This window comes from Lepidochelys olivacea (genome assembly GCF_965140295.1).
Source record: "Lepidochelys olivacea isolate rLepOli2 genome assembly, chromosome: 13".
Lineage (NCBI taxonomy): Eukaryota > Metazoa > Chordata > Testudines > Cheloniidae > Lepidochelys > Lepidochelys olivacea.
In genome coordinates this window covers 23,856,628-23,883,741 of record NC_140423.1, presented here as the reverse complement: position 1 = coordinate 23,883,741, position 27,114 = coordinate 23,856,628, and the positions used below count along the sequence as shown (strand labels likewise).

The window sequence follows — 27,114 nt, the reverse complement described above, 5'->3', positions numbered from 1 at the left end:
AAACCAGCTCTTAAGCCCAGCTGCAGCACCATCACCAGTTTGGCAGTTGCTCAAAGCATTTGTCCATGAGTGCGATAGATCCTGCACCTGCTTGTTCCCAGCCTGGCCCCCACCTGGATTCCAGCCTTGGACCCAGCCCTGCTCCCTCCTTCCCTCACGCCATGTAATCCACCTCTGACCCTCAGCTCCAATTCCTGTCTTCTGACTTTGATCTGCATCTAACAATAGCTTCTTGTACAGCTATTAGGTGGCACATGTGACAGGCTCCAAGAGATCTTCTCAATTCCTTACTTTGAAACTAATGGGATTCTGGAGCTTCCAGTGCTAATCTCCTTAGTTCTGAGCACAGTGACTAAGTTTGTGAAGTTAACAAGCTACACCATCGTTTGACCAAAGCTTGCCAGCTCTTGAGCTTAGAAGTGCAGCCTCAGCATTTAAGTTCCTGTAACCAAACAGCAGTTCAGTTTAATAACTTCTCATATATCAGTGGGTCAATGTAAGATGTCTGTTCATACACACCCCAAAACTCAAACAACTCTCATTTCCAATTCCTATCAAAAATTAAATCTTTTGGTGGCCAAAATTTACTTTCAAATGGCCATATGTTGCTTCTAACCAGTAAAGAAAAAGCAAGTGCCTCCTACTGGCACTTTTGGAAAGTGTTCACATACACTGCGTTTCACTTCAAATCTCCATTTCACAGAGTGCATAACAGCAAGTAGGCCTGACATGTCACTATCAGGCCCTACCACCATTCTTTTCAATGGAGTTTAATTGTGCCTAATTTTATTTGAGCCGTCTACAGCACATCATTCAGCTAAGTAGAGGTTATGGAGAGATCTACTTGTCGTGAAAGTTCTTCTTTTATGGGCTGTGTGCAAACTCTTAAACACAAAGCAACAGGGAAACTGAATTGTAGGATGCCAGAAGAAAAAGGAGTCAGCAGAGTATGCACTATGCATTTAGGCAGGTTACTGCAGTCAGTGCATAAGAAAGTGTTAATTGAAGACACTGGGAATTTCTCATGCCAAGCAGCTGCAAACTAAGTTTCTTTTGAGACTCACTACATGTTGCCAAATAAACTGTAGCAGAGTTCATAAGGACTAATGAACAGCCACATTACCACAACTTGCTCAAGTGTAATAACTCTGTTCAACAACTGGAAGTCACTCTCTTCCATCAAAACAAACTATAGCCACATTAACCATAGTAATATTGACAGGTTTCAGAGTAACAGCCGTGTTAGTCTGTATTCGCAAAAAGAAAAGGAGTACCTGTGGCACCTTAGAGACTAACCAATTTATTAGAGCATAAGCTTTCGTGAGCTACAGCTCACTTCATCAGATGCATATCGTGGAAACTGCAGCAGACTTTATATACACACAGAGAATACTATTAAACACACACAGAGTCCCAGGTGGTATGAAGGGATATACATTTTCTAGAAGTTAGAACAAGGGACCTAGCAGAGGGGACATCTGGGTGCTAATCCCAAATTCTGTCACTAAGTTAGAATCATAGAATATCAGGGTTGGAAGGGACCTTAGCAGGTCATCTAGTCCAACCTCCTTGCTCAAAGCAGGACCAATCCCCAATTTTTGCCCCAGATACCTAAATTGTATGTAGGGTGACCAGATGTCCCGATTTTATAGGGAAAGTCCCGATATCCAGGGCTTTTTTCTTATATAGGCACCTATTACCCTCATCCCCGTCCCGACTTTCACACTTTCTATCTGGTCACCCTACTTGTATGACTTTGGCAAGCCTGGCCCCCAATTTTAGGTCGCAGTGCATCAAAAAGGGGTTTTAAAAAAACTGACGTAAAAAAAAAAACAGGAGAGAATTTCCCCCAAAAATTTCTCCAACTAGCTCTCATGTGGGTGTCTCACACTCAGAACACTACCTTCAGTTAAGCCAATGAAAGCTGTACATACTCTGTACCTCAGAAAATCAGGCCAAAATTGTCTCAGATTGGGCATTTAGAAATTGAAGCATCAAAGTCAGAGTCCATTTTAAAAAATGTTGGCCTTAACCTCTGTAATGCTTACCTGTCTGAAAGCACTTTGAGACGGTTGGCTGAAAGGTACTATAGAATGCAGTTTATTTTATTACAAGAAATGGTCACACACCTCCATCTTTTCCCAGGTCTAATTCTGAGTCAGGTAAGCAGCATCTCCACATTTCTAGAAAACCGTCATTTCTGAAAGTCTTTGACAGCTTCTTGTTAAACTGCGAAGTCTTTATAAAAAAATCTGTTCCAAAGACAGGCTCAAGTATCAAGGGAAAGGCTCACCCTGTGATATTTTGAATCCATCTGGAACAAGAACAGAAAATCTTACATCTTACAGATGTCTGTTCTCATCCAATTGCCAGTTCAGTTTTGCAGTATAAAATAGGTTGGATAACATAGAAACATCCAAACTTCTGAGCATTTTTTAAACTAAATGTCTTGAGTTCCAGCCATCACTAAACGGATGTCATCTTTCAAACCACAATGCTGCAGGATAGGAAGAGAAGGAGAACATAAGACAACCTCTTTCAAAGGTGCCAGGAAGCAAAACATCTTTTCAAATCTTTGTATCGCTGTAGAATTTCTCCTGACAAGGACTGGATTTATCAAAGGGTCAGAGATGGATCAGTCCCTCCCATTGGCTTTTTAAGCTCATTTTAAAAGGTGCAATTCTATGAGCTATATTCTCAGCTGTGTGCATCAACATAGCTCTACTGAAGTCAATGGATTGATATATGTTTTACATTATCGGAATATCTGGCAGATAGACACCTATTGCAATGGAATTACAGCAACTATGAAGTAGTCATCGCTAGGGTTATCTTTAAAAAAAATCAAAGTTATCTGCACAAATCCAGCCGAATCCAGTTAGTTGCCTTGATAGATGCAAAATTCACTATGCAAGGCTGGGCATACAAAGGAGGGCGGGTTGCCTAAAACAGCATTTAAACAGAAGGCTACCAGAGTATCCTAGGTGGGCCAAGATGCATTAGAAAAGGCAACAATTGAATGAGCCATGGACCCATTGCTTTCCAAGAACTAGCACATGGCTCTTGGCCATCCTGTATTGTGGTTTACACACCTAAGGGAAAATAGAGTTGGGTAAATAGCTTATTCCCCTAAAGAACTGCAAATGTGCATTCATCAGCTCCATTCCACACACACACACTGCCAGCAGAGAGGGAAGCTTAGGTCTTTTAGCTCAAAACACTTAGGTCAGATCTAAGATATCTAGGGAACTCATTAGCACCTTCCTCAAGTCAACAGGCTGTCCACCTTTCAGGAGCTATTTTTAAACTCCTTACTTCAGTTCTCCTAAAATCAATTACATGCCTTTGGAGAAAGTCCACTAGCTGAAGTGGCTTGTGTACTTCTGAGAGGTATAAGTAATTGTCTCTTTACCCACTTTGTCTAGCATGGCAGGATTCTTAAAAGCCGCAATAATCATATAGGTCTGTGGGATTTGTATTCATAAAAACAGATGTATTCATTTGATTAGAATGTCATTTGTTTTCTCCATACGGAGGAGATCTGCAGAGCTCACTACGCAGTCAATTCATTCTTAGCTTAGCTGGTTTATTCTTATGCCAGTCTCTCTTATTATTGATTTTTCTTATGTACACTTTAGAAACCTGCTGCTCCCGCTCTGTAATTCAGGATAAACCAGGGATCGAACCAAAATATTCAAGAGCAAGAAGTTGTGCTGACGTGGGAGGAACACCAACACGGAGGGCTGCCCAAAAATTCTGAGCTGTCCACTGTGATTTCCCCTAGGAGTACGTACACACACACACACACACACCAGCTCTAGCACTTTTGCCCTGCTTTGTCTGCTTGATCTGTTTTTGCGAGCAGGCAGCTACAGAATGCAGCATTCAGAGAGCAGGGATCTTTTAAGTCTCAGAGTCTAACATCAGCTGACATGCCATTTTGTAGTTTTTCACAGCAGTAATACACCACTGAAGCACCTGAGGCACCCTTTCCTTTACAGGAACAGTACACATGGGTTAGGCTATCACCCAGCAGTTACATCTCACAACTGTTGCAAAGTTGGCATAAATCAGAGCAGAACTTTCAATGATACCAATATTAGTGACAGACAAAACTCAAAGAATCTGTCCCTAATTATCTAAACTTCACAGGACTGCAGCCCTGTGCTGGCAATCTTGAAAACAGGGTCTATTCTATACCTGTCACCTATTCTATACCTGCCTGGAAGATGCTGTCATATACTTTGGTATATTTTCACAAGACTAGAAAAGCACTAGTGAGGCAGACAAGAATGAGACTAAATGATTTAATAATATATGCAATTTTAATTTTCATGCTGTGTCTTCTTCCGTTTAGTTAAAGCCCAAAGACAAAAACACCACAATTAGTGTCTTTTCAACACCCTTGCCAGTATCAGAAGCAAACAAGCCACCACATGAAATAACAAAACTCACCCAATAAAGGATAGCTCAGATGTGTGGGAAATAGCTCTCAAGAGCTAGAAATAGACTATGGAATTCATTCCTGCAAGAGACACCGACCAGAGACGTCGCTGCATTCATAACTAAACACAAAATTCATTTGATTTAGCTTTCCCTCAAAGTACACATGCACAAACAGCCACATTAAGTAATCATGTTATTTCTACTAAAGGCTGTGAAGGAAGACACAGATTGTTAATTTTAAATACTTAAAGGCAGCTCATCCTATGATGACGAGGGCTGTAAAAGGTAGATAGAAAAAGTTGTGGTTCTGTATGGTAAAGCACCCTGAATTGCAGGCACTCATCTGAGCTTTCTTTGAGCAACATGCACTATTTGGAACAATGGAGTTGGGCACAAGATCTCCCAAGAACGGGCTCATGACATTTCTACTTCACATCAGATCAGAAATGCCATGATTCCTGCTTTGCCCCAAGCCTGAGTAGCCAGGCTTAGCAAGGGGTTGCCTGGGGATAAGGGGATGAATCTCTTCACCTGGGCACGAAGAAGCTGTTGGGGATCTCCTGGAGTTTCCGTGACCCCATTCTCCATAGTTTCAGATCTTCCTGCCCTATTGTATTAAATTAACTGACATTTATTCCTCCCACTTGGTCCAATATTTTAGACACAGTAATAGGCAATAGTAATATATACCTTAAAGAGGAGCCCAAATCATCCCACCCTGAATTTAGATGATGACATTTGAATCCAGATCCAAACTTCTTGACTCAGGCTTGCCTCAGGAATGGAGAACGCCACTTTGCATTTACATAGCACTTTTCAACTGAGGAATTCACAGTAAAGATTAACACTCAACACCTACGCGTGCTACAGAAAGTAGTAGTAAACTCATTTCACAGGCAGCTAAACTGAGCACCAGTCACTAGAAAATATTCCCTGCTGCTTCTGCATAGAAGATAGAGGTCGCATTAAGAAAGCATAAAAAAAAAAAAGAAAGAGAGTTTGGGCAATATTGAAAGAGAAGCTGTCTGTACACTGCCGGCTATGAGCCCCCTTTGCAAACCGCATATACTAATCTTGCATATTGCAGTTCAAATTTGCACATGCACAACTCAGACACCCACAATGCCTAATAAGCACACACATGGATATGTGAGCACAAGTCCACTTAGTGTTGCATGTACACGTGACAATTTGGCTGTGTGTGTAAAGGATGCCTCAGCCACACCTTAAAGAAAATGATTTCTTGTCCTAACATCTGGAGGGCTAGATGGAAGGAAGTAAAAAAAAAAAAGGGGTTCCTTGAACTAATCTACATCATTCTCCCCATTCCTTCACATCACACGAACTGCTAAGGTATTTTGAATGGTGGATTCTCTCCTCCCAGGCCCGTTTGTAGAATCATTAGCTGGAATGAAAGAAAGGAAAAACCATGTGTAAGAAAGTTCAGGTGTGGCAGACTGGTGAGAGGCTGAAATCTCTTCTCCCCCTTCACACCATCGCACACCCACCTAATGAGTAAAATTGTGCACTCCATTAACTAGGCCATTAAAACAGTCTGGGAAATGAGGAATCTAAGCAATTAGCAGTCAGACCCAGACCTCAAGGAAGTGAGCGCTGTATTTCCCCAAATCCGTTGAGGAAGCTGATAAATGGGCTGAAGTGGCTTTCTTCAGCCAGTCAGCAGAAGCAGAGCTCTTCTCACTTGTGAGAGTAATTTCTGACACAGCAAAACCTTTACAGACCGTTCACACAAAACACGTTACCTGTGTCTGCGCGAGGAGGTTAGATGAAGCAATCTCATTACAAACCGTAACCAATCTACACTTCTCATGGTGCCGCGCATGCAAATTCTAAGACTGAATCTAATTTCACATACAGGAAAATATACCCAGCGAGATAGCAGCCAACCCTAGGGGGAACCCTCATTATCACAGCTCAACTGATACTGCAGCTAGTGCTAGCACAAGAGACTTTTTCCTTTTCCCAAGGTGGTAATTTTAAAGATCTTGATTAATATGCTTTACGCAGGCAGATGAATCCAAATCTATCCAGCAGCTTTTGCAGTCTGGGTGGCTCAGATAGGAATTTTCTTGTATTTCCCTTACTTAACTGAACTTTATTATGCCTCATTGAAAAAAATATTTGAGGAATAATATTAAAACGTAAAATGCATGTATTCCTGAGCAGGGCTGACCTCATCACCTGAATGGTTTATAATGATTGGTTTGGGTTTTCAGGACTATAGAAGTGGTGCAATACGTTGCTATAAAATGTTTCAATACATCAATTCACTCCCATAGTCATCGCTGAGATACAAGGATTCCAATCTCATTTTCTTGGTGCACTTGCAGTTCTTAATCTGTTGTACTATTGTGCAAACATGGGGATAGGAAGCCCGTTGTAATGAATATCTTAAACCTGAATATCCAGGGTACAGAACTATCCTTTCACCAAAGAAATGAAAACATAGGTGCTTGGAAGAGTTATTTTCAATTCCATTATCTCCACCTAAGCCTTTTATTACATATAAAATGATTGGAAATTTGTGGGCATCTTAGATGATGGCACTTGCTGTATTTATCAAGGACACTAAGCCTTCTTCTTTGTGCTACACAATTTACCCATGTTGGCCTTCAGGACATGCATGCCCTGCTGTCATGTGTGTGCATTGTTCTACACCATATACCCTTGCATGATGTGCTTAGAGTTTGTCTGCATATCTCAAGAAGATCTTTGAGGAAGATTATATATGATACATTTGTAGGTTCAGGTATAGGACAAATAAGATCTCTATAACAGAGAGGAGTGACATTCTTTAAAAAGAAATCATACTTATGGCTCCCGGTATGGTGACTTTGAACAGCTGTGGCAGTGCAAGGGGATCATAAAAAGACAGCTTAATCCACCTTCCTAGGAATTCCCTGGCTGGCATACAGCTGACAAATGAATACCACCCTCTCTGCCCCAGTATCAGAGGCTTAGCAGGGCAGGGTTAGGTCTGGAGAATGGACAGCATCCTTGTGCTACACCAATTCCAAGCTCCGGGATGCTTAGAATGCTCTAACTGGACAGCTCCATGAATCAGGGCAGTGCAAAGGTGATGTACAGCCATCTCCCACTACCGCCCCAATTCAGTTCCTGTTCCAAATACAGCTCAACCACACCTGAGGATCTGGCCTGTTACCAGTTACTCCCTGATGGCCAGGAGGACTCGACCACCACAGAAATGGGAGGTGGGAAGGAAGCCTAGAGATTGGTCAGTTCTTTTAAAAAGGTGCATCATTATTTTACCAGCATCTACACTGATTTACTTTATGAGTAAAAGTCCCACTTTCCTAAAAGTTCTCAATGTCCCTCAAGTGTGATCAAAGTACTTATAGGAGACAGACCCCAGCCTATGCCCAAACTCTCCCAAATTCAGCACCTGCTTTTCCTCTCTGCCCATATTCTGAAACTGGGTCTGTTCTCTGGAGCAGTTTCTCTTCCTCCAGGAGTGCACCCTACTTTGGAGTTCCCTCTCCTCCTGCAGCATCTGGAATAAGCTGGGCCTGTATTATATCAGCACCCTAGATCCCTCCCACCCCCAGGCAGGCTTAGCTAAGGATCAGTAGTTAATTGGAGCCATCTGGACACACCCTAGTTCTATTTCCTGGAGTAATCAAACTTTGTACAGCTACTTCTTGGTAAATCTAGCTTCTTAACTATTTTGGATTTTCCCTTGCTTTTTTCCCCAGTGACAGTTTCCTCTTGTCATGTGGCCCTGTGTGTGCATTTCAGGTCTATAACCAGCTCTTCATAAAAGAACAGGTTTCTTTTAAAGTGTTTAAATAAGTGCCATGCTTTTCACAATAGAAGCTCTTGATTCTGCCTCTATTTTTTTTCCCCTGCACGTACTGTACGGAGAAGACTTACTGGTTCTGGTCACCAGTACAGTCTTCTCTGACATGTTGATGATGAGTTAATAAAGATGGGATGAATTAAAGACTCCAACAAGCAGCACCACTGACGAGGGCATGAGAGGAAACAGCACGCAAAGCTCCTTAAAAGAAACCACCTCAGCTTCTTGCTATACTGAAGACATCAGCCTTGAGTGCCTGAAGAATTCAAAATATAACTGAATGATAAATGTAGAGCTGTCCCAAATATCACATCAGAGATTACAGACTTTATATCTGTGTTGGATATAACTAAACCCTTGGAAAAGCAACTAAAGGAAGTAGGAGGAGAACCAGAAATGTATGTAAAGGGTTTTGTCAAAACTCTCTACGCATGGATGTAAAGGGCTTTGTCAAACCTCTCTACGCATGTTCTAGTAGATGTGGAATAGAGATCTTAGGAGAAATTAACGCCCTGTGAATTGAGACAATTAACATCAAACAGAGGCAATATAATGAGGGAACTTTATGGAGAGCAACACTGAAAGGAGAATTGGCTAGAGCAAGCTAATCTATATTCACTGCAATATTTCCTGATTATCCGTTATCAGATTTCTGAGCCCCTCTTACCAAGTTATTCCAGTCTTCTTCTTAGACAGGCTGTTTCACAAATGGGATCAGCAGATGAACCATAGTCAGAGAAGTAGTCATGGGACTTTGTGGAAGTGCAGGAGGGGAGGGTGTAACAACTCAGAAACACTGATTTTTGAACTGAGAATAAGCCCGATTCCATCAACTTCTCCTCAAAGCTTAGAGATTTCTCCCCAGGGACTCTTATTTACTCTACACTGTACCCTAACCAAAGCAGTAAAAGCTATCTTTTGGTACAGTGACTTGCAGCTGCATACAGGAGTCTGGAATGGATCTGAAAGGTGCTTTATACAGTAACCAATAACCTCTAATCTGATTTTTTGGAGAGGTTTGACTGTAGGTTTGTCATGTTTTTTCACAATAAACTTCCATGTAGTTCGTGACTTGAGCAAACCTATAGTGATCTCTGGTTTTGCAGCAGAATTCCTTAAAATGTGGTACTGACACAATTAATAGCAAGTCTGCAAACCCAGGTAGACCAAACCTGAAAAATATGCTTGTCTAAATCCACGCAAAGTAAGACTTCCAGCTTTCCACACAGCTCTAAAGCTGAGGCACAGAGAGGCTAAGTAAAATTAATGGGGTGGTTAACAAGGCAACGCCGCTTGTCAGACAGAGCTGAAAATAGAACCACAAGTGCTGATTTCTCATTCCTTGTTCTAACAAACATTACCAATCTGAAGAAAAACCAAAACAACAAGATACTTATCCTGAACCTCTCAAGTCATTTCTAGACTGCACACACTCAATAGCATTCAGATAGCAATCAGTCAACCAAAGAAAAAAGCAATGTATTTTCCATATAGCGGTGACAGCTGTTTATAAAATGCATTATGTTATGTATTAACATCCTCTACTGGATGGAATAGTCTTGGTTTGTTCACGTGCAGAGGCTCCCTTTATCAAAAGAGCTGCTTCTTTAGCTCCTTAAGTATAGATCTGTGGAACTAAAGTGCCCAGCTCAGCAAAACACCTAAGCACATGCCTAACTTTAAGAACATGTGTGATACCTCTGCTTAGTGCTCCATGCGTCTGCTTAGTGCTTAAAACAGGATCAAGTTCAAAGAGTGAAGGTTGTCTTCCTGGTGCTGGACAGGGCTTGGTTCCTGGGTTAGTGTTTTTGTTGTGTGGTGTGTAGTTTCTGGTGAGTATTTGCTTCAGGTTAGGGGGCTGTCTGTAAGCGAGGACTGGCCTGTCTCCCAAGGTCTGTGAGAGTGAGGGGTCATCCTTCAGGATAGATTGTAGCTCCTTGATGATGCACTGGAGAGGTTTTAGTTGGGGACTGTAGGTGATGGCAAGTGGCGTTCTGTTACTTTCTTTGTTGGGCCTGTCCTATAGTAGACGACTTCTGGGTACCCTTCTGGCTCTGTCAGCATGTTTCTTCACTTCACCAGGTGGGTATTGTAGTTTTAAAAATGCTTGATAGAGATCCTGTAGGTGTTTGTCTCTGTCTGAGGGGTTGGAGAAAATGTGGTGGAACAGAACAAGGTGGAACAGAACAAGGAATTCCCTAGCTACCACCATCATGAGAAATTCCCTAACTACCACCTAAGCTGGAACAAGAGCTGTACCAGGGAAAAGGATTGTGCCCAGACTAGGAAGGCATCCAGTCTGTAAAATAAACTTATTGAAACATCTCTAAGGGTGAGATTTTATCTGTATTCAGCTTCTTATTGTATTAGCATAGATTTGCGAGTTTTATTTTGTTTTGCTTGGTAATTCATTTTGTTCTGTCTGTTACTACTTGGAACCACTGAAATCCTACTTTCTGTATTTAATAAAATCACTTTTTACTTATTAATTAACCCAAAGTATGTATTAATGCTTGCGGGGGGGGGGGGGCAAGGGGGCAGGGCAAACAGCTGTGCATCTCTCTCTATCAGTGTTATAGAGGGCAAACAATTTAGGAGTTTACACTGTATAAACTTTATACAGGATAAAACAAGTGTATTTGGGGTTTGGGCCCAATTGGGAGTTGGGCATCTGAGTGTCAAGGACAGGAACACTTCTGTAAGCTGCTTTCAGTTAACCCTACAGCTGTTAGGGGACATGGTTCAAACCTGGGTCTGGGTTTGCAGCAGGTTAGCGGGTCTGGCTCAGACCAGGCAGGGCACTGAAGTCCTCAGCTGACTCAGCAAAAAAGCAAAAGTAGTCTTGGCACATCAGGGGGTTTCTGTAATGCAACCCATCACAGATGTCATCAATGTAGCGCAAGTAGAGTAGGCGTGCTTGGGGACAAGAGCTGAGGAAGAGCTGTTCTCTCATCCCCTGAAGCAAATACTCACCAGCAACTACACACCACACAACAAAAACACTAACCCAGGAACCAATCCCTGCAACAAACCCTGTTGCCAACTCTGTGTTCATATCTGGCTGGTGAATCTTGTCCATATGCTCAGGGTTTAGCTGATTGCTATATTTGGGGTTGGGAAGGAATTTTCCTCCAGGGCAGATTGGAAGAGGCCCTGGAAGTTTTTCGCCTTCCTCTGTAGCATGGGGCACGGGTCACTTGCTGGAGGATTCTCTGCTTCTTGAAGTCTTTAAACCACGATTTGAGAACTTCAATAGCTCAAACATGGTGAGAGGTTTTTCATAGGAGTGGGTGGGTGAGATTCTGTGGCCTGCGTTGTGCAGGAGGTCACGCTACATGATCATAATGGTCCCTTCTGACCTATGAATCTATTCAAGGGACACCATCATAGGAGCTAACCACATCAGCCACACCATTAGGGCCTCGTTCACCTGCACATCTACCAACATGATATATTCCATCATATGTCAGCAATGCCCCTCTGCCATGTACATTGGCCAAACCGGACAGTCTCTACGCAAAAGAATAAATTGACACAAATCAGACATCAAGAATTGTAACATTCAAAAACCAGTAAGAGAACACTTCAATCTCCCTGGACACTCAATAACAGACTTAAAAGTGGCAATTCTTAAACAAAAAAAATTCAAAAGCAGACTCCAATGAGAAACTGCAGAACTGGAATTAATTTGCAAACTGGACACAATCAAATTAGGCCTGAATAAAGACTGGAAGTGGATGAGTCACTAAAAAAGGTAATTTTCCCTCTGTTGATATTCACCCCTTCTTGTCAACTGTTGAGAATAGGTCACTTCCACCTTGATTGAATTGGCCCATTAGCACTGACCCCGTCTTTTCATGTGCTATAATATATATTCTGCTTACTGAATTTTTCACTCCATGCATCTGATGAAGTGGGTTTTAGCCCACGAAAGCTTATGTCCAAATAAATTTGTTAGTCTCTAAGGTGCCACAAGGACTCCTCGTTGTTTTTGCTAATACAGACTAACACGGCTATTGCTGTGAAACAGTATTTAAGGTAAGTGGTAACAATGTAGTTTAAGCGTCTTTTGAACATAGCTACCAGTTTATGCAAAATTTTGTAGATTCTTAGATTTTAGGATAAATCTGTATCTAACTGTTCTGTCATGTGTGTTTTGTGTGTTATAAAATTATTCATATCATGATGTACAAGACCCAAGGAAAACTAATCACATCACCACCAAATTTGCCTCACTCAAGCAAAACTCCCACTGACTTCAGGATTTCACCTACTGTCAACAAGTACTCCTTTTCTTTTTGCGGATACAGACTAACACAGCTGCTACTCTGAAACAGTGTCACCAGTCATTCTCCTTTCTGTAGTTTTGCTTCTATTTCATTCAAAGTAAATATACAAGGCAATTAAACTCTAGCAGTTTATTACATGTGTAATGAGAGTTAAGAACGAGAAGAGCACCCTAATCCCATGGAAATGCCAAAACTCCATAAAAGGTGTATAATGGAATGATATATGTTAGCCTTCTTCAATTGTTTTGTTTCTGGAGTGTGTGAAGAGAGCAAGTATGTGTTTTATCGATTACCCAAGACTTATGACAACTGATACAGATGCCTAAGATATCTCTACAAGTATTAGCATAATCAGTGATGGGATTGCAGAAAGGGTTTTTTATGAGTAAAAGCAAGGTATCATCTGTGTATAAAATTATTACCATAATCTTAAACTCAGACATTTGTTTCATAAGATTATCACTCAGGATTGCCACTGTTTTACTTTTGCTTTAATTTTGTTAGACACCTGGGGTTGCAGGAGTTCTTACATCACACAGACTGTGTTTTATTTAATGTCATTGGCCAACTTGCTTCCTTAGATGAAAGCCTGCCATTCCCATTTAAATCAATGTGATTAGTAAATGTATTCAAAAACAGAATCTGTCCTTCTGTATTTATCAGACTACATGAATATGGTGCAGAGAAACGTGAGTTCTTCTTTTCCTTTCCAAAACACTCTAACAAATCTTATTCATAGGGAGGTAAATTGAGTCCTGCCAGAAGAAAAAACAACTTTTAAATCTTGCTCTTTGTTCAAGCAACACCACATGATTGTGTGTGAAAGAGAAAGAACGAGAGACAGAGCATTAGCCCAAATCTAGCGAGTTTAGGGACATGACGGTCAATTGAGCAAAACTTCAATTACAGACTAATTTAATGTAGACCCAAGTACATTATTGCAATTCAATAAACATCTCTTTAGAATTAAGCGATTCCAATTTGCTTTCATTTCAGCTGTGTGCATGCATTTAGAATTTGTTATTATCCACACCAAAATTAGTCAGATTCTTTCAGAAGCACTGATCCATGCAATCCCAAAGTGACACCACTGGTGCATGGGACTAACCTCAAATCAACCACGGAAAAATGTACCTGCTTAGAAAAAAGGAGCAAGACTTGGCAAAATAATACTTTATCAACTCTTAATTATCTCTCCTTTTCAGTTCTTCTACCACCTCTTGATTTAGGTGTCTGGTACCGGTGTAACCCCAGCAACAAATTTATCAACAGCTCTACTGCTGGATACTTCATCCATCGGTATTTACAACTTGCTTTTCCAATCATCTTGCCTTCAATGGTTTTTGATCAGGAGACTGTCAGGCACCCCCCTAACTAAGGTTGCACCTAATATTTTTTTCCCCTCTGGAGGCTTGCCTTACTGCTTTGTGAATACAATGTGCTTCTTGCTACACCTGCCTACTGCTTTCTATGTCCATTTCAGACAAGAATGACTTCTTATTTTACAAGTTTGATCCTGCAATGTGTCAAGCACCCACTCCCATTGACCTCAGGGGAACTGTAAGAACTCAGCACTTTGCGGGATCAGTTCCTTCGTCACTTGTAGTTTGAGAATCCAGCAGCAGAACCAAGACTGGAACTCAGGCTCTCCAAACTCCCAGCCTTATGCTCATTCCTACACATCACACTGCCAAAGACTGAAGACACGTGTCGATCTCTGGGATGCTTCCCCACAAATACTCCATGGAACAAAGGATGTGTATCAACATATGGGCAAGTCTCATGGTAAGCAAATTCAGTCCCAATACCCTTTGATATATATTAGCCACGACAGTTTTCCACAGAGGACTGCATCTCAAAGAAGTCCAACCCTAGCAACTAGAATATTTTTTATTCAGACAACAGCTACCTTTATTGAATGTATTTAAATATTCCCTCTTTTTATTAAAAATGTAAAATCAAGTAGTCTTAAAACATTCACGTTTGGCTCCTAGCCTCCTGGCAGTTACCCAAATTTCTTTCAGGAATAACTGTGGTTGTGAATCATTCTTGAGCACTGCCCTTTTAAGGGATTCCAAGACTGTAGTATATTGTAGCTGTGGCCAGAACAGTACAATCAACCCAGATTCAGGGGACAATAAAGGTGACTTAAAGACACCTTTGAACTCCCCCCACCTGATCTCTCCTCAGGTGCAGCTCAAGATCTGCGCCCGAGTAGAAACCCCCTTTCCCTCATCAAGGTACGTTAAAATCAAATATACAATTAATGTTTTGGGATTTTGTTAAAAAAAATAAGTCTGTATGATAAATGACAGTTCACCCAGTGCATCCTGTGCGCTCTGAACCTGCCCTGTTCCTAGCTCTTTGAGCAACGTCTGACTGTATTTTTTTGGTAGCTGCAAAAAAGATTCTTGGGCAGTTTCAGGCACATGGGCACAGCAGTGATACTAGATAGCACTGGAACAAAGACATGGCTGCAGTCCTCCTCCATTAGTATCGTCGCTGTGCACTTCAGGGCAGCAGATGAGCCCATCCTGACACCATTTACATAGCAGCATAGGACACACTATGACATCTTTACAGGATTATTTGTGCCTTATAAAATACTGTGAGGGAACAAAGCTGAAATCTAGAGGTGGTCAAACTGTTTCGTGGAAAAAAATAAAGTATTGTTAAAAATGCTTATAAATGTGTATAATAGACATAATTAAAGGGATGATAAATGGGGTGGTAGCAAGAGAAAGTTCCCCTTCTTCATTCAGTTTTTAAAAAGAGGACTGAAACTCTTCTGTAGCTTACACCCTATATTTTGCTTCAAGTGCTATAAATTAATGAAGGAGGCAGATCTTCAGGGCTGTAAATATTACGCACAGAACAGCTGCCATTTGGGAGAAAAAAAGTGTTATATACACACACACACACACACACAATATGCATGATATATGTGTGTTGGGTTCTTGTCACCTACCTTTTACAATTAATTCTGCATAGTTTGAAACGCCAGAGCCACCATCCGAGCGAATGACACACCGATATTTGCTGATGCTGCGCTGAGACGTGTCTGCTACGCTGACTGTAGCAGAAAACCGTCTGTGGTTGACCACCCTGGTGACCATTAACGCGGTGTCCCTTCCGTTCCACTGCTGCCAGGGAAACCAAGAATAAAACAAGTGATGCAGATGTGGCTGTAACACATGGGGTTTTTTAAACCTACTGACCCATTTTTGCTATTATATTTTATAGTAGCTCAGTTACACTTTTTTATTTACCTGAATCTACCATGTTAGAATTTACATGGGTGCAAGGTTCTAAAAGATCTCCAAATGTGCACCCACAAAATGTACTGGATACCTGTTTGTATGCACTCACATGAACGAGAACCCTTGCATACTGATGTGGGGGTTTGCATATGCTTTCAAGTTTTGCGGGTGTATTTTTGGATTGCATTTAAGTTTGACTCATTATACATACAGCAAAGTCTAGGTAGGAAGATGATTCAGACTTCCAGAGATGTTCATATGCAATGCATGTGCAAGCTTAAATAGCATGTGCAACTACCACAACCGAGCAGATTTTATACCGCTTTTTCTTTGTGGATGTTCAGATGTGGCAATTGGTTTCAGCCTAATTTGAAGACAGACCATTTGCAAAATTTGGATTGAGATCCACGTTTAGCTTTTGAACATTCCCAATTTTTGAAGATGTTCAGACCTTCCAGGATTTTGGTTCACATTCATTTTGGCTAATCTGGATTACCTATTCTCCACAACAACTGGAACTGAGGTAGGGGAAAGAACTAGGCAGATATGTGAGTAAGGCTGTGAAAATGTAGTGTCATTTTGCCAATTTCCAGCAATCAGTCATTCTGGGTGATGTCACTTTCATGAAATGCTCCAAGTTTGAAGAGTGGTAAACAATTTCTTGCTAGCAACAAAAATGCATCTCCCGCCCCCGAAACCCCTGAATCTGGGGTGAGTAGACATGTTTTCACATTACTTTAGGTTAGAAACATTTTTCTACACCTCTAATCATAATGGCAGATGCATTGGGCAGCAAGAATCCAAGCAAGCTAACGCTTAAGCAATTACACATCTCAGAGGGTGGCAAGATTACACCTTAACAGGAATGCAGATAAAATGGAACTGCTAGGATATGAAGGTGTGTGACGGCAGCACAATTAAAGAGACGTACATTATTTTGTATAAAACAGATTACATTTCTTACTGACTCAAATGTTTCTCCCATACTGATTTTCATCTTTTCAGCACTAGATAAACTAATTTCTACCCCTATCTCTTTCTCATGTTTAGAATGAAATTAGTACTTAAATTTGTTTTAAAAGTTTTAACTTAATTCCTTAGGCTACCAAAACCCCTTTGTTAATAAATCGGGAATATCACAGCAGTTCTGGCAATGGTGCGTATATGTCTGCAGAAGCAGAAGGTTCTAGAAATATTGTTCTCTGTAGGCTCTATAATAATCATCATCATAATAAAGAATAGGGACTAAATTTTGCTCTTAAAACCCTAATTCAGGAAAGCTTATGTCCAATTGTCTTAAATGAGCCTTGCATAAGAACACAAAAACAGACATACTGGGTCAGACCAAAGGCCCGTCTAGCCCAGTACCCTGTCTTCCAACAGTGGACAATGCCAGATGCTTCAGAGCGAATGAACAGAACAGGTAATCATCAAGTGATCCATCCCCTTATCCTTTCCCAGCTTCTGGCAAACAGAGGCTAGGGACACCATCCCTGCCCATTCTGTCTAATAGCCATTGATGGACCTTACACATGTGCTTTGCTGAATCCAGACCTCAGTTGCACCAGTGTACAACTTATTTTTAAGTACCGTTGCCTTGCTCAGACTTAACGTAAGTACAAGAGCAGATTTTGACCCTGTCTGCATTTGAAGTACATAGAGCAAAAGAAAGTCTTATTGACTTCACTGGGATCTTCCTAGTTTAACAGTACAAACTTTAGAGGAAGAGAAGAATTATAGTATTTAAAGCCTCTATGTACAAAAAAGTTGTAATTTTAATATCTGGAGCACTTTCAGAGCTAGAAATAATTAGTGTCCTCCACTGAGAACCTGGGAGTCTCCCTTTTCCAGTTCGCTAAAGCTTCCATTTCGAACCCTATAAGACTGTGAAGCTCAGATCTTAAGTCTGTTACTGTACCCAAACTTCTGGTGCGGCCAAGCTGTGCTATGGTACAGGACATATGGAGGGATAAGACCTTTTGCTCCCCTGATCCTGGAGCCAGTTGTGGGCTGGCTCAACCCCAAAGTAACACAGAGCAATCCAGGTTGGGGGAGGGGTTGGAGCAAAAGGAATAGCCAGCTTTGTACCACCTGGGTATTCAACCTAAGGGAAATCCCTAGCTGCCCCTTTAGGGCATTTTTCCAACTGCTTTGTCTGCTGGTCCTGAGCCTGGGATCAATGTGCTTTGGGGGATTGGGAGGGAAGAGATGATTCCACACAAGGTGGACACAGTCTTGATTTTTAAAATTGATTTATTATAATGGCAGGTGTTTGAAGCTGCTTGGGCATTTGATCTGGTAGGATAACTCTCAGGGGAGCCTGCTAGGGGGCAAAGGGCGAGTGAGATGATCAGAGGTGCATGATTATTATTTATTCTTAGCCTTGTGGCAATGCCTAGAGGCAGCAATAAGGTTAGTATTAGGGCTCAGTCATGCAATCTTTTACTAATGTGAATAAGTACTACTTATATGAATAAAGGTTGCAGGATCAGGCTATAGGTTTTCTATGCATGACTCAGATTTGTTACATTTTCTGTGGTGGCCCCACACAGCATTACTTTGAACTCTGAATTGCAACTTTAAACAGCTTCTTCAACAAAGTAGTTTGGAATTTTGCCCCTACCCCTCAGTTCTTCCCCGCCTCTACTCATTTTGACTATGGATGGTTAGAAGGAAAGACCACCAGCCCAAGCTTCATGGCACTTTACCTGGAGCCAGAGTTTGTCGTGCTGAGACCACTTCCCCCCGGCGATGCACTGGAATGTTGCATTCTGTCCCACGTTAACCTCCACATTCTGCAGCCGCAAGAAGTGAGGCGCTTTTCCTAATAAAAAAAATTCAAAGTATTACTCAGTAGAGCATGACAGTAATTGGCAGTGTCATGCAGCCACGGGAAGATCCAGGCTCAGCAGATCAGAGGGGAATGCCGGGTTTCCCCATTGGCACAGTGTCTTCAAAAAGCAAAGCCGAGCACTACTGTTTAATTATTTAACGTGGGGAGATTGATCTTATGCGGTAAGGCCAGATGGCTCATGTACCCCTTTGGCACAATAAGAAAGTGCACTAAGTATCAGCTCTACAATAGAAGTTCACAATTATTTCTAACCAGCCAGTTTCATTACTGTTTGCTATATACTGTTTGCTCTTCTGTGAAATGGGAAAATGTCACAATTTAAAGGGTCAAACATTCAAATCGTGAATTTGCAGTGAGCGATAGACACAAGCAAGTTTTCCTAAGGCTTTTTCAGGTTCACTGATTGTGAAGCAAAACCCTGGAGTTTCAGATCTATATCATTTCGCTGTTAGATTTTAAATGTCCATTCCCTTATTCACCAAAAACAAACCAAAAACACACCATACACACACATACCACAACAGACCATTGACTTTTAGAACTAAGCAACAAAGCCAGGCAGTTTCATGTCCGAGAATTAACTGAGAGGAAACTAAAGCATTACAAGATGAGCATACAAGGCTATGAATTTTATAATATTCCAGCTGACCATTTTTAAATGAAATTCACCTGTGCATGTCACCAGCACAAGGTGTATATACTACTTCTATACCTAGGCCTTGTGCTGTTCTGAATTTTATTCTGAGTTTAGTACTAGATTTAGAATCATTTAAAAAAACCTGACACATCAGTGCACATTATTACGACTAGACCTTCAATGGGCTATGTCATTTCAGAGACTATATCCAACTATATTCCCAGACAACCTCCATTAAGTACCTGGAAAAGGGTGTGGGCGTCTATAAGCCTTTATATATGCAGACCAGGTAACAGCATCTAGACACCTATTTACAAGCACATATGCTGGTGCAAACAAGTTTGGCAGACATTAACAGAGGCCAGTTGAAAAGTTGATGCATTGTATATACATGTCTGTACTATATAGTATAGCGTTTGCCATTCACTTGGATTGCAAATAGCCCAACCAGCTGACCTAAAGTATCCCTATACTATGATCTTTATAGCTGGTCAGTAGTTGTAGCAAAGTCTATTGAGAGACCAGCCTTTGGCTGAAGGTGGGTTATGCAGCCCTGTTACCTGAAACAGAGGCCTTAGCACAAGTGAACAATGTGCTGCAGCAGAAGTTATAACAGGTGAAGTGGCTGGAGAACTGAGACATCTAGTTTTCCCCTTTAGTGCATCAGTAGGGGCCACTTCTTTGCATGTCTGCTGATTTTTAAACTTGTGTCTGCCACACAAACTATGAAAAAAGCAAAAATTGGGTGAAAATAAGGGCTAATAATGTCAAACTCCTCCTCAGCACGAGTTTCCCAGCAGTGTTCTGAGTAATAACTATTGTAAAATGAATGTGAGGGGCAAAAGTCATAAACGTTCACAGAATGTGTCACTCATATTCCAAGGTGGCTTTCATTCCTGGACCTCTGCATGTGACCCTGATCAGTAGAGGGGTGAAGCATTAGGAAAGACTGCAGGGGATTTATGATTTATATGGAACACTATATCACACAGGTTGAAAAAGTCCCCAAAAACAGGGTCTGATGTGCATGGTTTGGGCCACTTTATACTGTTATCAGTCTCCTTTTTAAGCTTGAGGTGTGGAAAACTTAAAAACACAAGGACAGCCATACTGGGTCAGACCAATGGTCCATCTAGTCCAGTACCTTGTTTTCCGACCTTCGACAGTACAAGATGTTTCAGTGAAAATGAACAGAACGGGGCAATTTCGAGTGATCCATCCCACATCATCTAGTCCCAGCTTTTTGCAGTTGGAGGTTTAGGGAAACCCAGAGAACGGGTTTGCCACACAAGCTCAACTCCATCAATACAATTCTAGCAGGTCCGAGCCTACGGTCACTGAACGGAATGGGAGTTCTCCAGTTAAGAACCCAGGATTTGTCAACTGATACCGGCCAAGTTGTGATGCTTGTTAACTATACTGCTCTGTTTAAAGTTAAAATTAAGGGGGCAGCTCAAGTCCAATTCTTTTTGAATATTTACAAGGAATTTTTTTTTCCTTCGGCATTTCTCAAGCCATAAAATGGTTTAGCAGTCAGTTGTGGACAATAAATAAGCTTCCAGAATATGAGGGAAACAGAAGGCTCAGAAAGTGATTACGCTTTTAGGGCCAGATTCTCCAAGCTGCTCAGCAGGCAGCAATTCCACGGAGAATAGGAGCTGTGCGTTTTCAAAGATCTGATGCTTAATACACGAATCAGATCAGTGAAGTGTGATATTAGCAGCATTGCTGTTTCTCTACATAGATTTCATACACAATGGTGTCAAATCAGGAAATCATCCCTATTCAGTAAAATACTTAGGCATGTGCTGAACTGAAGTGGGACTTGCACATATACTCAATAAATGGGATTAGGCACCACTTTAAATGCTTTCCTGAATTTGGGCCAGAGCCGGTGTCCTCTTTTTTCCTTTTTATGGCCAATAACTTTCTTGACCAGTCGCTGGCTCATGACTGGGTAAGCACATTCCTTGCTACTGAAAGGTACCAGCCAACATGTCACTCCATGTAAGCACACCATTTGGGGGATTTGTTTGGATGCTGCCAATCAGCTGCAGCATGTGGTTAATATTGATTGTAATTATATCTTAATGAGGTAAATGCACCCAAAGGCATAGACAATGGGCACATGTCATAAATATACATATAATAAAGTAATAATGGCGATTATCCATACCTCAGTTATCAGAACTGCCCTATTATATTAAACTGGATCATGTCCCCTGACGTCTATCACATTAAACGTTAACTGTAGGAAGCTACTGTTTGTAAATTGTAATTAATCCCTGTTGTATGCAGCTCACTGAGGTTACAGTAAATAGATACATGATCAATGTGATTTCAGGAAGTGTAGCAGCTGTACTAATATACCTAGAGCTGTGAATTGGTGAGAGGAGAGATGTAAAGCACAGTAAATGGAACGGATGGTTTGCTGCCTTTCCAAGTATCACCAGGCAGATAGAAGACACTATTGTAGGAGCTGTATATGCAACATTAGATCATGACTAACAGAACTGAGGTGTCACCCAATGGTGTAATTCAATCCCATACTCTTCATTTATTGAAACTCTAAAGGGCCTGGGAGCAGTTGAGGACTGCTCAGGAGAGCATGAGTCTCAGCTCAGTTAACTAAGTTGTTTGAAGAGGAAGAGCACATGAGGCATGGCTAGACTCATTAAAGGGCATGAAGTCTCTTACAATGTTTAAAAAAGGGATTTTTAAAAATTGCATTTCACTTAAATGGCCAAACCAAAACCCCAGACCTAAACAAACATGGCAAAAGTTCAGATCCAGTCAAAAAACCCAAATAGGACACATCACATATAGATAAAATTAGGGCACTAACCAGCTTGCACAGCGAAATGGACTTGTATTAAACTCTCTGTGTAAGCTGGTCTCTCTCACCAACAGAAGCTGGTCCAATAAAAGATATTACCTCACCCACCTTGTTTCCAGTCCACAGTAAGTTGAACGCTTTGAAAAATGATACATATTATTTAAATACCTTAATGGAACTGCTGAGTGGGTTTACACTCCATTAAAGAAGATAGCTTTGGGGTATTTGGGAATGTTGCACTAATGTGTGCAAATGCACTTTTTAAAGTTAACTGTACTATCAAAAAACCTTTCATTCTTCCTCCTTGAATGGTCTAAATACGAGCTAATAAACAATCAGAGCTTTATACTGCTTCAATAATAGAGAAAGATTTAAACAGACATTTTGGCACTGGCTGTAGATTCAGAGCTTTGCTGCCTGTTGCACAACTTGCAAAATTATGTATTTATTCCAGGCTGATTGCCTTCACTCTCTGAGCATTTTGGAAGGATAAAAGATGATGTTTTAGAGCTGATTGAATTGGGTGAATTGCTCCTTCAGGCTGCAAAGCCTGGTAGAACACATTAACATGGCTAGAGAAAGAAAGAGTGCTTACTGCATGGATGGGCAAGGACTCTGACTTCATCCACAGCTATGTACCCCGGATGTCCCTTCAAAGACACGGATTCAAATATCACCTGAAACACAGTGAGAAAAGCCTTTCTTATAAACACTAGCTGCAGTAGTCATTTTAACTTTTGCCTCCTCCCACCCAACCCAAGTGCCTGAATCATCTAGGATTCTCCGATTCTGTCATTCTTGGTGGGGAATAAAGACCTGTTCAGTGTGTGCACGCATATCAAGATGTACTCTCAACTAGGTTTTGCATTGAATTTCAACTCCATTTGGTATACAGAAATTTCTAGAGATTTGTGATAACCTAATTTACCTCATTACCAGGAGCAGAGAACCCTTTGGCCAGTCTTTTATTTGGAATAAAGACCCACCTGAGCTGAGATTCTGTGCCAATCTGAGGCCCACTCTGGGAAGTCAGTAGAAGTGGAAGGTGTACCTGTTATAGATCCTAGCAAGTGGCCCCTCGTGACTACTCACTAGGACTGATGTGAGGGGAATCCAGCCCTCTGTGGTCTGGATTCCAAGGGGTGTTTTAAGCCCCTGGATCCTGAACAGAGTCCAGCCACTTCCCCAATCTCCGGGTCCCTAGACATTCTCTCAGGGCACAGATCTGCTGTCTAGAAGCCCACCCTGAGAACTGGAACCTGTTGTCCAGCTGCCTAGCTCACCTGGGAACAGAAGTGACCTCTCAGACTCCCCCATACTTAAAACACACCCTCTCACAGAACTCCACCCCAAAGCTGTGAAACTTCTGGATTATGTGGGTATGCAGCAGTTGTGAAGCAGTCAACACTCTTACTCCTTGTACAGAGTCTAACAAATTTTCTCTTTTATACTTCATCCTGTAAAGCACAAGAGCACAGATCATACACGACAACAAGACTCTTAAACCACATGGTCCCTCACTAGCTTACCCTTCCCTTGTAAGCCCTTGGGGGACCATCTGGGTCCAGGAAGGCAGATAGACAGAGCATCCCATGCCTTATTCAGGCTGTTCCATTCTGACTGGCCTCTCTCCTTCATGGATTCCATCACCAGCTTGCAGGACCTTGCTCTCTCCTGCCCCATGCTTCCTCTTCCTGTCTGGCTTCCCTGGTCCTGTGTGTTTCTCTATTTAAACCCTTCCTGGTCACTGGGCCTCTTTTGTCCTGGCAAGTTTCCCTGCTCCCTTCTGAGGGATCAACTGGACTGGATTTCCAAGGCTTCAGGTCACCCAGTGTTCCCAGGTGTTTGCATCTGATAAGGGTCACTGAGTCCTAAGCACCCACATTGTCTCTGTCTGATATCTACCTGCTATGGGACCCGTCTGCAATGGTAGAGCCACCAACACAGAGGCATTCATGATACAGCATTTTTTTCCAAAATATAATATCACTATTTCAACCAGAATTCATAAATTGTAAGAGTCCCAGTTAAGACACAGGACACAGTTAACACCTTGTCTTTCAGATGCCCCATAGCTGGGGAATTCAGGAGTTTCTCAGGAGCCAGATCCCCATGTAACCACAAGCCCTGCATGCATTGTTTTGGAGGAAGAAATTGATTTGGCTTACATACAATTCCTGTGCAAGCAAAACAGCTGTAAAATCACAGCAATGTTAACTGGGGTTTTCAGTAGCTGGATTGCAAGAAGAGTCTTCTATACAGGTAGTTTCTACCCTTCCTGAATAAAACCAACAGAGATGGAGAATGAAATATTGTTCTAAAAATATGATATGTAGTATCTCTACACATGCTGTATGTTAATTTTTTTAAAAAATCTATCCTCATGGAGGAGAGAATGTATTCAGAAGAGCTGTTTAAGAGTACCATACCGTATGGCAGTGAACATGCCCAAACATTTGGGGCTGCACACACAAAGACATCAAGTCACACAGCAGAGCAAAATGGTCTTTTGCTGTAACCCGGAGAATGCTCCTGCAATATTGTTCTCAGTTTTGGGCACCTCCTTATCAGACAAGGATAGACAGCCTAGAAGCTCAGAGAAAAGCTCAAGAAAAGAAAAACAAGCCAATGCAATGTTTTAGGAAGAAGAACTGAATATGTGCAATTTGTGTAATAAAAAGCTAAAGGATGGGGGTGGGCAGAACAGAACTGCTTGCAAATATTTGGATGGTGTAAACAACAAAGGTAAGGAGAAATTTAGCATGGTATGACTGGAATAAAGATAAAGGAAAGTGCAGGCTGAATATCAGTGGCCGTTCAGCTGGCTCTCTGCACAGAGCTAAATTTCACCCACAGAGAACATTTTTATTGATAGAAAGATAGACTGCCCCATTTGGTCAATACTTGGTCTCTTTGCACTGGCAACACCCAAGATAGTCAATGAAAGCAAATAGTCAATGGGCTTTCTGTAATCAAATAGGGTTGGTTTGTTTTGCATCTGGGCTTCCAAAACTTTATTTCTTCTCAAGTTTGCCTATCTCCCTTTTTTTATGGAAGAAAACACTAAGATTGTACTACTCCTAGTATACCATGAACACACAAAAATTAGACCTTTTGAAATAAAAGTCCTGAAAAGACAGATTCAGCAAAAGCATTAGAAATTGTATGAAATATAAGAACAAAGGGGGCAAAGGATTTAAGATAAGGAAAGGTCAAGTACTGAATAAAGTCAGGAATGGAATTTAAATACATAGGAGAGTAGTTAAGGAACACATTACCCAAGGTACAGCAGCAACAGGATAAATTGGTAACACCAGTTACTGAAGAGTTAGGCAAATACCTGAGAGAGAAAACCACATGTTGGGGTTACGCATGCAGCTTTGAAAAAGGAAAGGGTTCTTGATGAGCCACCTACTTGCATTCTAGTGCTATGGTGTCATGTAAACCCACAATATGGGACCTCTTGCTTAAGCTCTTTAAAATGAGCACGTTGTTCAAGAAACATATTGCAGTGATCAGGAAGATGACTTGAGAAATTACTGCTGCAGCTCCTTTCAAACTTAGGTTGCAAACTGTAACCTTAATATTGTTTTAATTTTTGAATACATGAGGAAGGAAGGTTCATTTGGAAAATAGTCTGCTCAAAAAGCACCTTAAACCATGTTATCAGCTTCCCTACCTTCCACACAAGGAAATTTCTTCAGAGCCCAGACAGCTCACCTTCAAGAGAACTCTTCTGAGAAGGGTTAGGCATTGCCCTTCGCTATCAGTAGCTGGCAAAAGCAAATGCTAGACCACAGAAGCTTCTGTTCACTACTGTTGACTAGCCAGTGTGTAATGTCCTTTATGGCATACTGGACTGACACTGGACTGAGACAGATGGCTCAGGGCAACCACTGCTTACTGAGTTAGTAGATGAGAATCAGCCCCACACATTCTGTCCTCAGCCCCATGTTTTCCACCCCTCTCAATGATCTGAATCTGCAGAACAATAGTAGGCAAGCCTGCTTCAGAAGATGTCTCACTCTCTGCCTGCCTGCCATCGTGAACTCTTCATGCTCTAATTTCTTCCATCAATCCAAGCTCAAAGAACTTCCTTCTCCCTTTGCATTACACCAACCTAGACCCCAGCACCATGACAGCAGACCAGATTTTATGGGAGGCAGAGAATTGGGGCCCAAGGGGCCTGGAGGAATCTGAGATGCATGGTAATTTAAAGGCCCAATTCTATATGTGACACTTTTATTTCTTAGTCCAATGGGATTCCTTACTCATTCTAAAAGTTGCAGATTTTGGCCCTTAACAGTATTTTGTATTTTAACAAACCTCTCAAAGCTCAACATAGAAACAGAAAAAATGCAAAGCTTTACACTTTTGGAACCTTCTTAAATGCCTTTGAGGATAGTAAAATCCAAGCCATTTCGTGTTTCTTTCCCAATAAACAACCCTTACATGTCACTGCTACTTTATACAAACAGTGCCTGTGTTAGCAAAGTAGCCTGGTTCATCTGTTGTACAACAACTGCTTTCTTAAGGCACAGATCAATAATGTTCTTTGCTGTACATCTCACTAGCTTTTACTGGCAGACTCCAGTACTGCACTCGGTGCATTCTGGAGCTTAGCCCATCTTTATGGCACACAATAATTCAGTGATTACACGTATAAACTCTCTCCCAGTCCTTTTATGGCTTTTCCTCACTATGCTAAACACCTATTCAGGCTGTGAATCCAAGTGTGACAAAATCTGGGGTAGCCATTATAAATCTCCACCATCCTCATATATATATGTCTCAACAGAATGCCTTTATAACTGGATAACTCATGTAAATCTTGTGCAGGATTGCCAGCACTGAAAATGTGACCTCAGGAAATTGGCTTGGTTACCAGTATTCAGATAGCCAGACTCTCTATAGCTTTGAGTAGTAGCTGAAGCTTCCTGGGAGGGTCAGGCAC

At 41.5% G+C, this 27,114-nt stretch overlaps 1 protein-coding gene across 1 annotated transcript in view; it reads right to left on the bottom strand.

Moving 5' to 3' along the window:
* The window catches only part of PTPRT (protein tyrosine phosphatase receptor type T), a 740,652-nt gene that overhangs the window by 424,648 nt on the left and 288,890 nt on the right, over positions 1-27,114 (bottom strand). Inside the window, exons 4-6 of the mRNA XM_084646178.1 lie at positions 22,756-22,837; positions 18,542-18,657; positions 15,542-15,716 (exon numbers count right to left, since the gene is read on the bottom strand). Coding sequence (XP_084502304.1) covers positions 15,542-15,716; positions 18,542-18,657; positions 22,756-22,837 — 373 coding nt within the window. The remainder of the gene's footprint in view (positions 1-15,541; positions 15,717-18,541; positions 18,658-22,755; positions 22,838-27,114) is intronic.